At 39.8% G+C, this 13,566-nt stretch overlaps 2 protein-coding genes across 4 annotated transcripts in view; one reads left to right on the forward strand and one right to left on the reverse strand.

Moving 5' to 3' along the window:
* Positions 1 to 75: 75 nt before the first annotated feature.
* On the reverse strand, positions 76 to 11,466 carry LOC139946783 (uncharacterized). 2 transcript variants are annotated; one of them, XM_071944479.1, is made up of 6 exons: positions 11,293 to 11,466; positions 9,771 to 9,909; positions 9,155 to 9,229; positions 8,240 to 8,355; positions 3,528 to 7,639; positions 76 to 353 (listed from the first exon to the last, which is right to left on the reverse strand). In XM_071944479.1, the coding sequence occupies exons 2-5, from the start codon at positions 9,870 to 9,872 to the stop codon at positions 3,568 to 3,570; spliced, it is 4,365 nt and encodes a 1,454-aa protein (XP_071800580.1). In that variant the 5' UTR covers positions 9,873 to 9,909; positions 11,293 to 11,466; the 3' UTR covers positions 76 to 353; positions 3,528 to 3,567. The 2 variants fall into 2 exon arrangements, with proteins under 2 accessions (XP_071800580.1, XP_071800579.1); XM_071944478.1 differs by lacking the exon at positions 76 to 353 and having other exon boundaries at positions 2,053 to 7,639.
* Positions 11,467 to 11,998: 532 nt separating this feature from the next.
* LOC139946784 (guanine nucleotide exchange protein smcr8a-like) overlaps positions 11,999 to 13,566 on the forward strand; it is a 32,192-nt gene continuing 30,624 nt past the window's right edge. For both annotated transcript variants that reach the window (XM_071944480.1, XM_071944481.1), the window contains exon 1: positions 11,999 to 12,469. The gene's annotated coding sequence lies outside the window, so the exon portion shown is untranslated. The remainder of the gene's footprint in view (positions 12,470 to 13,566) is intronic.

Here is a 13,566-nt window from a genome sequence, read left to right on the forward strand (position 1 = left end):
TTAAAGTTTTCTTGCAATGCCCCTTTCACACTTTAGTAAAAAAATTGGCTTTCTGATTGTTCTGTATTTTTTAAATAATTTATTTCACTTAATTAAACCTTTATACAATAAATCATACATCAATAAATCTATTTAAATATATAACAAAACCAAACTTCAAAAGTTGAAAACTATATCAAAACGTGGACAAACAAACAGAAAAAAAAACCCGATTTTTTTTAAGACAAATATAAAACACACATTAAAATAACGAGTGCAGACATCTGCAGAGTTTGCATCTTGGTCCCCCTTCATTTTTACTCAGATAAGTATTACGATGATACTTGTTTTCAGGGGGGTGGGAGACATGCTTCCTAGTGAGTTTGGATGATTAAAAAAAAGTGATTATTGTATAAACAATCGCAAAGAAATTATTGCACAGAAAAAGGGAAAAACAAAATTCAAAGGAAAAGCTTTTTCCCTTTGTCCGGGGCCCAATTTCATTGAGCTGTTGAAGCACCAGAACTATACTAAGTTTGGTGCACAGTTTCTGACCCTTTTTACTAAGCAGACATTTGTTAAAGGCAGTGAACAATATTGGTATTTACTCAAAATAATTATTAGCATAAAACCTTTCTTGGTGACGAGTAATGGGGAGAGGTTGATGGTATAAAACATTGTGAGAAACGGCTCCCTCTGAAGTGCCATAGTTTTTGAGAAAGAAGTAATTTTCCACGAGTTTGATTTCGAGACCTCAGATTCAGAACTTGAGGTCTCGAAATCAAGCATCTAAACGCACAACTTCGTGTAACAAGGGTGTTTATTTCTTTCATTATTATCTCTCAACTTTGATGACCGATTGAGCTCAAATTGTCACAGGTTTGTTATTTGATGCTTATGTTGAGATACATATAAACCAACTTTGAAGGCTAATCTTTGACAACTACCAATAGTGTCTACTGCCTTCAAGCATTAATTTCTGCGTACTTTTATACTAGTGTAAAAAGAGTGAAAATTGCACCCTCTTGTCCGAGTGGTGTCAGTTTCACTCTTTTGAGAGTGAAAGTCAATTTGCGTCAATCTGAGTGAAATTGGAATGCATTAAGTTTTATACATGTCTTTCACTCTAAAAAGAGTTGTCCCCCATAGTGATTTTTCACTCTTTTTACATTAAGAGTGTAAGCAGCTCTATGAAATCGGGCACAGGGCGAGATGAATGATTAGTAGCGAGCGAACAATGCAAATAGGCTTGTAGATTGGCTGATAAATGTTGTTGAATTCACAAAACCAAACTTTATAAGAATAAACAAACACAAATTATAACAACTGTGGTTAAAGGGAAGGTACACCTTTGGTAATTGTCAAAGATCAGTCTTCTCACTTGGTGTATCCCAACATAGGCATAAAATAACAAACCTGTGAAAATTTGAGCTCAATTGGTCATTAAAGTTGTGAGAAAATTATGAGAGAAAAACACCCTGGATGGACGAATTTGTGTGCTTTCAGATAGGAATAAAAAACTTCTGGTAGAAGTCTTTTAATATTTTAGTGAGAAATTACCTCTGTTTCAAAATCTATGCTACTTCAGAGGGAGCCCTTTCTCACAATGTTTTATACTATCAACAGCTCTCCAATGCTCGTTACCAAGTCAGTTTTTAAGTTAATATTTGTTTTGAGTAATTGCCAAACGTGTACCTCCCTTTAAACAGAAAACTCAATTTATGAAAATTTTTAAAGGAACACGTTGCCTTGGATCGGACGAGTTGGTCAAAACAAAAGCGTTTGTAACCGTTTTTATAAAACGCATATGATTGGAAAGATGTTTTAAAAGTAGAATACAATGATCCACAAGAGTTTGCCTCGAAATTGCGTGGTTTTCCTTCTACTGTGTGAACTAACATGGTCGGCCATTTATGGGAGTCAAAATTTTGACCCCCATAAATGGCCGACGTGTTAGTTGACGAGGTAAAAGGAAAACCACGCATATTCGAGGCATGTTTGTGTGGATCATTGTATTCTACTTTTACAACATCTTTCTACCCATATGCATTTTATAAAAAACGATTACAAACGCTTTTCAAAGACCAACTCGACCGATCCAAGGCAACGTGTTCCTTTAAACAAAAAAGGTAACAAAATAGTGTCTCAAAAGTAGGTAAAGCCTCAAGGCATGATCGTTCTAATGGAAGACTTTTGAGACGCGGGCAGCAGCATACATAACAGTCCGTTATTGCAGCTCTGAGCATGCCGTACACATGCTCAGTATTGCTCAGTATTGCGAGCAAATGGCCTGAGCACGCGGATAAGTCTCCTATTAGATAAGAATTCAAGAGTTGCACATGGACCTGGGAACAGTTATTTTCATTTCACTGGTCTTTTCAGCTTTTTCACTATTGCATAAAAGATAGGGATACTTTTTATCACAGAAATTGCAAGCAAGACCATTTACAAGTGTTTTAACTAGAATTCGGCCAGGGGGCCAATGTTAAAGGCATTGGACACTATTGGTAATTACTCAAAATAATTGTTAGCATGAAACCTTACTTGGTGACGAGTAATGGGGAGAGGTTGGTGGTATAAAACATTGTGAGAAAGAGCTCCCTCTGAAGTGCCATAGTTTTGGAGAAAGAAGTAATTTTCCACGAATTTGATTTCGAGACCTCAAGTTTAGAACTTGAGGTTTCAAAATCAACCTTCTAAGCGCACACAACTTCGTGTGACAGGGGTGTTTTCTTCTTTCATTATTATCTGGCAACTTTGATGACCGATTGAGCTCAAATTTTCACAGGTTTGTTATTTTATGCATATGTTGAGATACGACAACTGTGAAGGCTAGTCTTTGACAATTACCAACAGTGTACACTGCCTTTAAGGAAGAGTACTGAATGACTATTCTGTTGGACCGCTGACACATTCCATTGAAACGGGTAAAAATAATAATTTCCTGTACTTTCGTACAATGATTAGGGCAGGGCTAGCGGAACCTCTGGCGGTCCATTAGGTTGCGAGCATGTGTCCAGTTATTTCTTTCCTCGATCAAGCTTTACTTTTGAGACACTTGCTAATCGTATAAACAGAGGGGAACTCAAAGTGGATGTAAAGTTATACACTGCATCATGTCAAGAGGGAACACAAAGAGGGAAGAGGGTGGGGGAAAGGAAGAATGGGGAGGAGGGTAGGGGGAGGGGAGGGGAAGTAAACCAATCAACGATGTGTATAAACCTGCCAAAAAAAAAATGTAACATGTCATAAACCTAGCTCCGATTGGCTGAACGATCGTTTAAATTTCACACTTTCCATAATACATGTACATCGACACTTTTTTCATGAGAGCAGCCAATTTACATTGTAAGCTTTTGGAACTGATTTTAGAACTTTTGCACACAGGTCATCGCTTTAAATGACATCAGTTTAACTTTTTTTTGAAAGCCAGAAAACTATTAAGAATTTTGTTTTCCAAGTTTTCAAATGTTGGGTGAACCCCGCCAAACTTTGAAACAACAATGTAATCAAAAGAACTCAAACAAAACTTTCTCCAATATAGTTACCTAGAAAAGAATCCTTGTAAATGTCATTTGTGGTGAGAGGTTATCTTCTGTTAGTTCGGCTGTTCCTTGTTCTCTTAGAATCCTCCGCTGATTGCGTTGTTCTTCTGTCCCCTTTACTTCCTGGTCTGTCATGACTAACCTGCCTTCTTGAGCTCGGATGAGAGCTGCTGTGGCTACCTCTGGACCTGGCAACATCATCTAAAGTATCTCTTCTTTTCTCATCCCTACGATCCTCTTGTCTAGTCCGTGTCTCAACAGTTGTCTTCTTCACTCTTCTTTTTTCAGGGCTTTCTCTTGAAGGTAATCTTCTCCGAATGGATGAATGAGATCCTCGTTCTCCATCCTTTGAAGTTCCGTACTTGGATTCAGAGTGCCTCCTTGGGTTCTTAAGAGCTTGCTGCCTCTCCTCCAAGATCCTCCTCTTCTGTTCAAAGAATTTCGACCGATTGTCTCCAACGGCCGTTCTCCTTGTTCTGTCTCTGCTGCGATCTGTAACTTTGTGACTTGATGACTGTTTGTCTTCTCTTCTTGACCTGCTTGACCGATTTGATTTTCTGTCTGCCGTCTGGTGTCCTTCCTTCTTGATTATCACATTGGTTGAGGTCTCCGAGTCTGAACTAGGAATCTCTCCTTCTGACAAGTCACAGTTTTCTGACTGTTTGTCATCCACAAGATGATCAGCAAGTTGGCCGCTGAAAACCTGGTCATCAGCCTGATATTCCTGGTCACTTTGACCGCTGTTGTCAGAGTCGGTCAAGAGGTTTCCATGAACTGGTGAGGCACTACAACTCAGGAAATCATAACCACTAGGGTCAATGGAGATATCTGCTTCATGTACACGTTCCATGTGTGAACCCTCATTGTTAGAATCATTGACCTCTCCATCTTCGTTATCTACCAATGAAGGGACAGCGTCAGTTAAATCTGTTTTTAGCATGGACTTCACATGTACATGTACATTATCTGGGATGCTGATATCTGATGTTAAAGTGGGTGCAGTACTCACACCAGTAATTGTGTCCACATCAGCTTGTTTATTTGGTTCAGACTGGCAAGGGGTCTCGTCTAGCTCTTCCTTAAGCGATATGGACGGAGATATTTCAGTCAAGTGATTTTTCAGTTGGTTTTCAAATTTTAGCTTCTCAACATTTTCCATTTCAGTTTCTGGTTTCTCATTGGCAGTTTCAAAGTGTTTCCCTGTACTTTTCGCCATATAAGCGTCTCTCCTGATTTCATCTTCCAATTTCTTCTTAGTCAAAAGTTTGATAGTTGCATCAGTGTTGTGTTCATCCGACTGACACAAGGACGACTTTCCTTGTCTATGTAAAATGCCACTACTCCTAAAATCAACAACGCGTGTAGCTGCAGAAGTTGGATCTAGCCCATCACTCTTCGCCTTACTTATCCCTTTTTTAGCAGGAGAGCTTCGGAGATTTTCAAACATGGCGTCTTCAGATTGAATCATTGGCTCACCAGTTACCGACGCTGACGTGGGTGATGTTTGGCTACTAGACTTAACATCGGCGCCAGTGAGGCTGTCGGTATCGTAGGGCTCAAGGATGTTCTCTAAAATGCATCCCGCCTTGATTTCATGATCTACAGAGCAGTCCATCTTTGTAATTCCAGGAAGGCCTTTGGGAGAAGCTGCAGTGTCAGCAGAGATGTGTTTGCTAAAAGTCAGGCTAACTGCCGCTACCTTACTGGTTTCCATATCATCACCTTCAATGAAGCTGTCACTACCGAAAATGTTCATCAACGTTTCCGAAAAATTGTCTAGTTTCTTTGATGTCTTTTTATTTACTGAAGAGTCACCAGAGTTATCTTGCGATGTTTTTGGGAGTGGCAATTCCAGGGTTTCAGAGATTGATGGCAAAGTCACCTCCATGCTGCTGTCACTCAGCAGGAAGCTGTTGCTGCCAAAAACATCCATTATTTTTTCAGAGAAACTGTCGTTTGTTTTCCTGCTGGTAGAAACATTTAACTCGGAACATGCATCTAATGAAAGAGCAATTCGCTTGGAGTCATAGTCTTCAATGGATTCCTTTCGTGCATTATGGTCTACTTTGCTCTCATCTATTTTTCCCACGTGCTCATCAAGGACAGCATCTGATATTAACACAGTATTGTTTGATGATTTGAGGCAGTTCAGATCTTTATTAAAGTTGTCTAGTACAAGTTTGTCTGTTTCACCATCACCTGTTTCAACTTTTACATGAGCAGATTCCTCATTGGGAGCAAGTCTACCTTCAGTGATTGGGGACGCATTGGAAGATGAAGAGTTCCTTGTACCTCCTCTCTCATTAACCGGACTAGCCGACACTTGATCTCCTGATGATGAGGGGTCACAGCACTCAGACGGTGGCAGTATGACAGGTGACACTGGGAGACTGTATTGATTTCTGGGAATCTCTATTTGGCAAGTATCAAGAATCTGACTTGGCTTGGTCTCATGTTGTTCATCATGATGGATTACATGACTGAATTGACCAGCCACAACCTCTTGATCGTCTGTCCCACCTCGACTAGATGTGGCTTTATTCTCTTTACCCTTGTTTACAGCAATGTTGACATTGTTTTCTTCTTCGACAGAACTATCAGGCTCCTTGCATCCATAGAAGGAGCCTGTTGTGACCTCTTCATCCAGTTCCAAATCATGATTTATTGGCACATCGTGGCTTGCAATGCAAGCTGCATGTGGGGCAGGATGTTCTTCAGGAATGCCCAAGTCATCTTGGAGCGCATCCTTCTCTCCCATGACAGCTTTAAGATTCTTTCTCCATTGAGGATCATCATACTCAACAGACTCTTTTGGTACCCATTCCGTGTCAGATGAGTCCTGGTTATCCAGGTCTTCGTCACCAGCAATAACCAACTCCTTGGTATTTTCTTTGCTCCTGGAAGCCTTTGATGTCGAGGCAAGTCTCTTGCTTCTCTTCTCTCTTCTGTGCTTTTTGGGAGTGCTGTGCTTTCTGTGAAGTGTGTCTTTAGCACGTTTCAATGACTTGTTCTTCCTGTCCGACTTATGTCTCATGCGATGTTGGTCATCACAAACTGAATCTTTAGATGACCTGTTGCTAACAGTGTGACTTGTTTGACGACTCCTCAGGTCTTCCGAGATGGGGGGTTCTCCATTGACTTTGTTACCCTCTGCATGATTGTATTGAAATCTTTTCCCATCAGACGCTTCTGCAAGTTTGTCTTTATCATGTCCTCTGAGCTTTTTATGAGGTGCAGCAAGGGAAGATCTATGGCTAGACTTTAGTTCTTGTTTTCTTCCTGAACTATGTTTCCGTTTCCTTCGAGTCCAAAACCCATCTGATTTATCTGTACTATGTGATTCTTTTCTTTTTTCCTTTTGTTCTTTTACCTTTTTCTTCTGTCTCTCATTATCAGCCTTCATTAGTTCTGGCTTCCTCTCCCTGGAATCTGAACGTTTAGAGCTTCGATCAGAACCCCTTGACCTTCCCCTGGATTTAGAACGTTCCTTAGACTTACTCCGATGTGGACTATGGCTTTGGCTGTGCCTTTTATTATCTCCAACAAAATCCTTTGAGTGTTTAGAGGAACTACAAACCGACAACGGTCTGTGTTCAGGAGATCGCTGTCGAGGCAATGTTTCATGTTGTGTTCTTTCCCTACAGTCTTTGGTTTTGTTTGGGCTCCTGCGACTTGTTTCCCTGCGAGAGTTTCTAACTGGTAGGTTGTTGTCTCTTTGTCTTCCTCGACTCTCACCAGCCCTGCTTTGACCATCATTACAGTATTTCCTCATATCATCTGCCTTCACAAAGGGCTGCTCCTCAGAATATTTGTCACTGTGGCTGGTTATTCTTTCTCCATTTCTTAGTTGATCGGATCTGACCAGTAAAGTCTCTGCACTAGTTTTATCTGGTCTCTCATTCTGTCCCGATCGATTCACCTGTTGAATACCTGCAGGTATATTTCTACTATCAGTTCCTCGTTGAACTCCAGGTCCTCGATTGTCAATGTCTATCTCATGGTCGCCGCCACTCAAGTTTCTATTAAGGTTGCCTTTTGAGTTGTTTCTCATATTCCGTAGTCTGTCATTGATTGAAGATTTGAAGTCATTCCGCTTCTGCTGGTATCTTGGTCTCCTGAAAACAAATAAATATTTAAAACAGTGAATCTCTGATTGAAAATATTTGATGTTGGGCACATTTTCCAGATCACGTCAGAAGACTGCTAAATAGGGAAACTTTTATGTACTCCCAAACAGAAGTCAGAAGACCCTGTTCATTAAAAATCTCAAGACATGCTTCTGGAGGGCGTGTTTAAAACACACTTGGACCTTCACTTTTGTAGCCTGCACAGTGCATGCACTAAACGCGCTTATTTTGTTCCCCCTGTTACAAAAAGTGACATAGGTAGTAAACATAGTTTAACATATACACTGTCTTTGTGTGAACAAACAATGAAGAAGATAAATTTCATTCTTTTAGGTTTGCAAGTAAACTTCCATACTCAATAGAATTAAAAGAATATCAGCCTCAAAATCAAAATTCGAACCTCATTTTTGTTTTTAAAGATATTCATTAAATTGAAAACAAAAGATCCAGGTCTGTTTTTGAGTTTACTGGCCCAGCATTCAAATCACAGGTCTTTGGTCTGCAATCTTGTGTACATTTTAAGCTCTGACATGATATGACTTAAGAGTAACATTTTTAAGATAACGACCCATAGCTCGAAGTGTATACCTATTTTCTAGCTCTTCCATTTGTCTGTCCTTTCTCCTGAGTTCTGCCTGTGCTGTCTTGAATAATTCTGATATGTTTCTCTTGAGTATGACATTCTCCTCTTCCAACGTCTTACACTGAAAAAAAAAAACCCCAACCACAACAACCAACAAATTAAAACATGATTGGTATTAAGACGAAAGGGACTTTCATAACCCCAGCATTAACCTTACTCTCTAGGCTAGTTTACCTCATTCCTCAGCTGTCTTCCTCTCCTATGCCACTCAAAACCAAATTTCTTGGAGTTCAAGATTTGATTGGGTGGATTGCAAATTTGAAGGGGCAAGGCTATTTCCCTTTTGCAAAGGGTACTTCCACTGGAAAGTCTTACAGTCTCAAGGAAATTTTTAAGGCGGCACCATTTTTAAATATAGTCAGCATGATAATGATCCACACGGTGGGGGAGGCGTTATAGATACATCATAAATAGTGGTGTCTTGCCACGCATTTTACCTCTGAAGCACCGGTTTAAATCTTACTGGGGGCGCTTTGGGATTGGGTTTGTCAGTCCCTACTTGACTGTGTAGGTTTTCCCCTGGAATCGTTCTCTGGGGTTTTCCTCCCACATCTAAAGCTGAAATTACTTCATTGTCTTCTCACCTTGTCCAAGGTCCAAATTTCATAGCGCTGCTTAGCGGCCGATTTTGTGCTTACTGTACAATTTCTGTTTCATAGCGCTGCTTACCGTAGGCATGCTAACCCTCCGGTGCTTACCGCATGAAAATAAATGACGTCACAATGCAAATCCGTAAGTTTGCAAATTTGCTTACCGTTAAGCAATGCTATGAAATTGGGCCAAGATGCTGAACAAGGTTTGACAAGATGTATGTAGAAAATTTATCTGACAAAGAGGAAATGATGAAGTCAAACTCTTACCTTTAGTTGCACACTTTGTAACTGCTCTTCGAGCTGTTTAACCTTGGCTTCATTCTCAACGTTTGCTTTCTCCAACTGTAGTAGTAAAAAATCAAAAAAGATTTGATAACTAACATTCTGAATGAGTAACCCAATTGAGAATCTGTTGAAAATCTGTACACTGGACCGCAGGCCCCAGGCCCCAGGCCAATGGTTTAAGTGTTGGGCCAGTAAACTGGTTCTTTTGTGTTTTTCAATTGAACAAGAATACAAGTAAACATAGCTTGAACAGAAACACGATCCGTTCAAACGGCAGGTGAGATAAATCTTCTCTGTTTTTAGTGCTCCATAAAAACAAATTTCGAGTCCAGTAAACATTTTCAACTATAAGCCCTGAAAATATTACAGAGACCCATTGACCATGGCCTCTTTTGCCTCTGCTGTTGTCCTCGGCTGCCCCTGGTCTTGTCCTCGGCTGCCCCTCTTCTTGTCCTCGGCTGCCCCTGGTCTTGGCCTTGTCGCCCCTTCAAAAAGTTCCTAGATACTTTAGAATGAAAACTGAAAATGGCCTTGCCATCTTAAAGATGAAATTCCAAGCCTGCTCTAGGGTAAAGTAGTTGTCTAGGTATACGCTTACTTGGTCAACAGATACGTGTACCCCTGGAGTCTGCTGCTCAAGCAGGAGGTCACTGTAGATGTCAAAGGTCGAAAGGTTACTCGCTTCCTCATCCATATTCATGTTTTGACATCAACTTGAAGTAGACAGGGCCAACAACCTGAAAATAAATGAGTAAAAGTTTTAGTTGGCACCCGGAAGAATGACATCAATTAGGGAGATCACTAACTTTAGGGCTAGATAGCCGAGTTGGTAGTCCAGTTAATCCAGTAGTTGCCAGCTCAAGTCCCGCCAATTTTAAATATTTTAATTTTGAACCAAAGTCTGCCTGCATAATTAAAAGTTGTCGGGCTGAGGCACAAAATTAAAAAAGTCGGCCAGAAGTAAATTTATAAACACAGAAATCTGCCAGCCTGATCTTTGATTTTACATGTATCACCCCCTGCATCCTAGCTTTGTCTTTGAAGAAAAAAAAAGTTTAGTGAGCAGATCTGTTTTTCAATATTCTCCCCTTTTTGAGTTGAAGTTTTACAGCATCACTTCTTCAGACACTGACACAGTCCAGTGACAGAAGTTAAAAATGGAACATATTTCAAACTTAAACTAATAGTCTATACTCTTCATTCATTCAGCATCTTTTCAAGACAACTCAAGTGGTGAGAAAGATGGCATGGCCGTGGTGTTCAAAAGCTGTTTCAAGAATCAAATAATTATTAAGGTTTATCGCGAATCAGGACCACAATGCTTTGTGGCAAGGCATATGGGGCAGTTTTCTATGCGATGTACGCTTTCATGCACGAATCGCATATATCTTTGTGTGCGTTCAACAGCGCCCTCTTTTGATATTTTGCTATTGGCGATAAACCTTATGCAAGTATACATGTAAGCGTAAAGGGTTGCACCGTAAAAATACCATGAATGTATTACAAGGAAAAACGCTGGTATTACATGGTTTTTATTGACCTTACTTATAAATGGCTTTTACCCATTTTTTACACCGATGCATGTTTACCACGGACCTTTGTTGGTTGACTTTGCATTTTGTCAGGTTTGTTTGTTTACTGTTTATTTTTAATTTTAAACAATAATAAACTTTTACTTGACTATTGACTTGTTTTGAGCCTGCATTATAACTTTTAAAAGTAAACATCATAAACATGGTTGATCACAGTGTTGATGAAACATGGCAATAATAACAAAAATTAACATAAAAAATTAATATAAAATAACAATTTATTTTAATAATCAATCATGACTTTTTGATTTAACCGATTGAAATTGAATTAGTTTTTATTTTTAATGACATCATGATGATTGAAAATCACAAAGTAAATAAAAATTGTAATTAATTGTAAATACATTGTAATTGCAATTAAAAAATGCTAATTGGGTTGTGAAGTGGATGTTAACTTAATATTGTATTTATATATCAAAAATTATAAAAAAAATACAATGAATATTGTTATCAGTTATTGTTAATTCGGATTGTTCATTGTTGTTTGTTGATGTTTTTGTACCGAGTGTAGCAGTTCTTTGTACTTACAATTGTAAGAACATCAAAGGGCATCAAAGTAGGACTTGAAACATAGTTTTAACTGCACTTCAAAGAAGCAAAATACACGGAAAATGAACTTTATAAAGGCAGCCAGTGCCAAGTGAACATCTGAGTACACACCGTCTCACGGCGTACGGTGCATTGTAAGGTCATTATGGCGGCGGCGCGCGTAAACTTTCAACTTCCCAATATCCTCTTTCAAAACTTTTTAAGTATACTACAAAATTCGCTCAAGAATTAAACGTTAAATTATAATTGTTTCAAAATTACATGTTGTAATAATTTTGCAAACAAGTTTCAAAAACTATTTATTTGGCAACAATTTAGTTTTTATATAATAATATCAGATTGTTCTCCTAATAAAAATCCAAACGTTTCACAGAAACTCTTTATGGCACCCGCGTGTTCATAAAAATGGGTGTACATAAAACCAACATGAATCATCCGTGCAAGTCTGGGTGCCGTACATTGTTCCGAATGTTCCGCGTGGGACTGTTTTTGGATCCACGGAGTAGATGGTACTGCAACACATTATTGAAAGTTCACAAAAATACAAAATGCTTACTATTATTTGATCAAACAAAAATAAAAATGCTTAAAAATAAATTAAAAGATATGAAAAAGGTACAATACCAAAATTGAACCATTTATTGATGAATTTAGATTTATTCATAATTTTATTTGGTCTCAGATATAGACCTTTCTTTTGTTGATAAACAAACCGCCTTGGTTGGCATGGTCGGCCGAATGTTAGTATAACACTCAATCGTAAAAACAGATGTTTCAACAAAATTCAACATTTTCTGCAAACTTTCAATTAAATAAAATACCTCTCATAATTAGTTGTTTTGTTTTTGAACAAAATTAACAAATGTTGTAACATTGTTATAAAAAATAGCGATCTTTTCTTGATTTGCACTTATGGCTTTCCATAGTTTTCCAATCTGGGTTGGCAAAAACTCGGGCTGTGACGTTGCAAAAGAAAGGTCTATAGAAGGCAATGTAGTTTGGAGTATCAAATTCTTCCGGCTGCAATCCGCGGTTCCGGACCCGTGCACTACTTAAAGGGCACGACACGCTGAACGGCAGGTGTTGATCAACATTGAATGGGCGTAAAATGGCTAAAGTTAAATAATGGAGAAGTTCACTCTTCACACACGGACAGGTATTGATATTGTTTTTAAAACCCATCTGACCGTAGGGTCTGAAAACTTCGTTTATATGGACGGGGCTTACTTATCATCAAACTCAAAGCCTTAATAAGTCAACGTTCGTTTGTTAGGCCGTGTCCGAAACGACGACTTCGGCTACAGCTACGTCTAGATCAGCGCGTCTATCAGTGTTGAAGAATAGGCAGACGCGCGCGATCTAGCCGTAGCTGTAGCCGAAGTCGCAGTTTCGGACACGGCCTTACATTGCCCAGCACCCAGCGCGCAAAACAAATCATGTGTAGAAACCATAGAGCTATATATGTTGGGCGTGATCGGTCAATTTGCGCGATCAACCGATCGCGCTGCGCTACTGAACGATCAAATTAGGATCAATTGGTCGCGCAGCAATCGGTCGATCGCGCAGCAATCGGTCGATCGCACAACAATCGGTCGATCGCGCAATGACATCTTTGCTCAATTGACCGATTTTGCTACAAGTATTTTTTCCCGTTATCAGCGGATCGCGCAGGAATGGTTTTGCGCGATCTACCGATCGTGCAGGAACGGTTTGCGCGATCGAACGATCGTGCAGGAAAAGTTTTGCGCGATCTACCGATCGTGCAGGAATGGGTTTGCGCGAGTCCTTACTCTATGGCACGATCGACCGATCGTGCAGGAATGGTTTCGCGCGTTCGACCGATCGTGCAGGTAAACTATTCCTTGGGGCGATTGCTCAAAGCAATACAATTCATAGCAGGACATTTTCAGTATCACCATAGTGATTTTTATAGTGACGTCACACTATGGTTGATTTGCAGTTACAATCAATGTTACGTCTTTGTGAATTCGGCCCCTGAACATCAGCCGATCGCGCCAAACAATTCCTGCACAATCGGCCGATCGCGCAAAACCATTCCTGCACAATCGGCCGATCGTGCAAAACCATTCCTGCACAATAGGCCGATCACTCATAACCATTCCTGCACAATCGGCCGATCGCGCAAAATCATTCCTGCACAATCGGCCGATCGCGCGGAGCCATTCCCGCACGATCGGTTGATCGCGCATCGTCGTTGCCGAATGTTGCGCGATTGACCGATTGTTGCGCGAT

The sequence above is a fragment of the Asterias amurensis genome, chromosome 14, assembly GCF_032118995.1.
Source record: "Asterias amurensis chromosome 14, ASM3211899v1".
Lineage (NCBI taxonomy): Eukaryota > Metazoa > Echinodermata > Asteroidea > Forcipulatida > Asteriidae > Asterias > Asterias amurensis.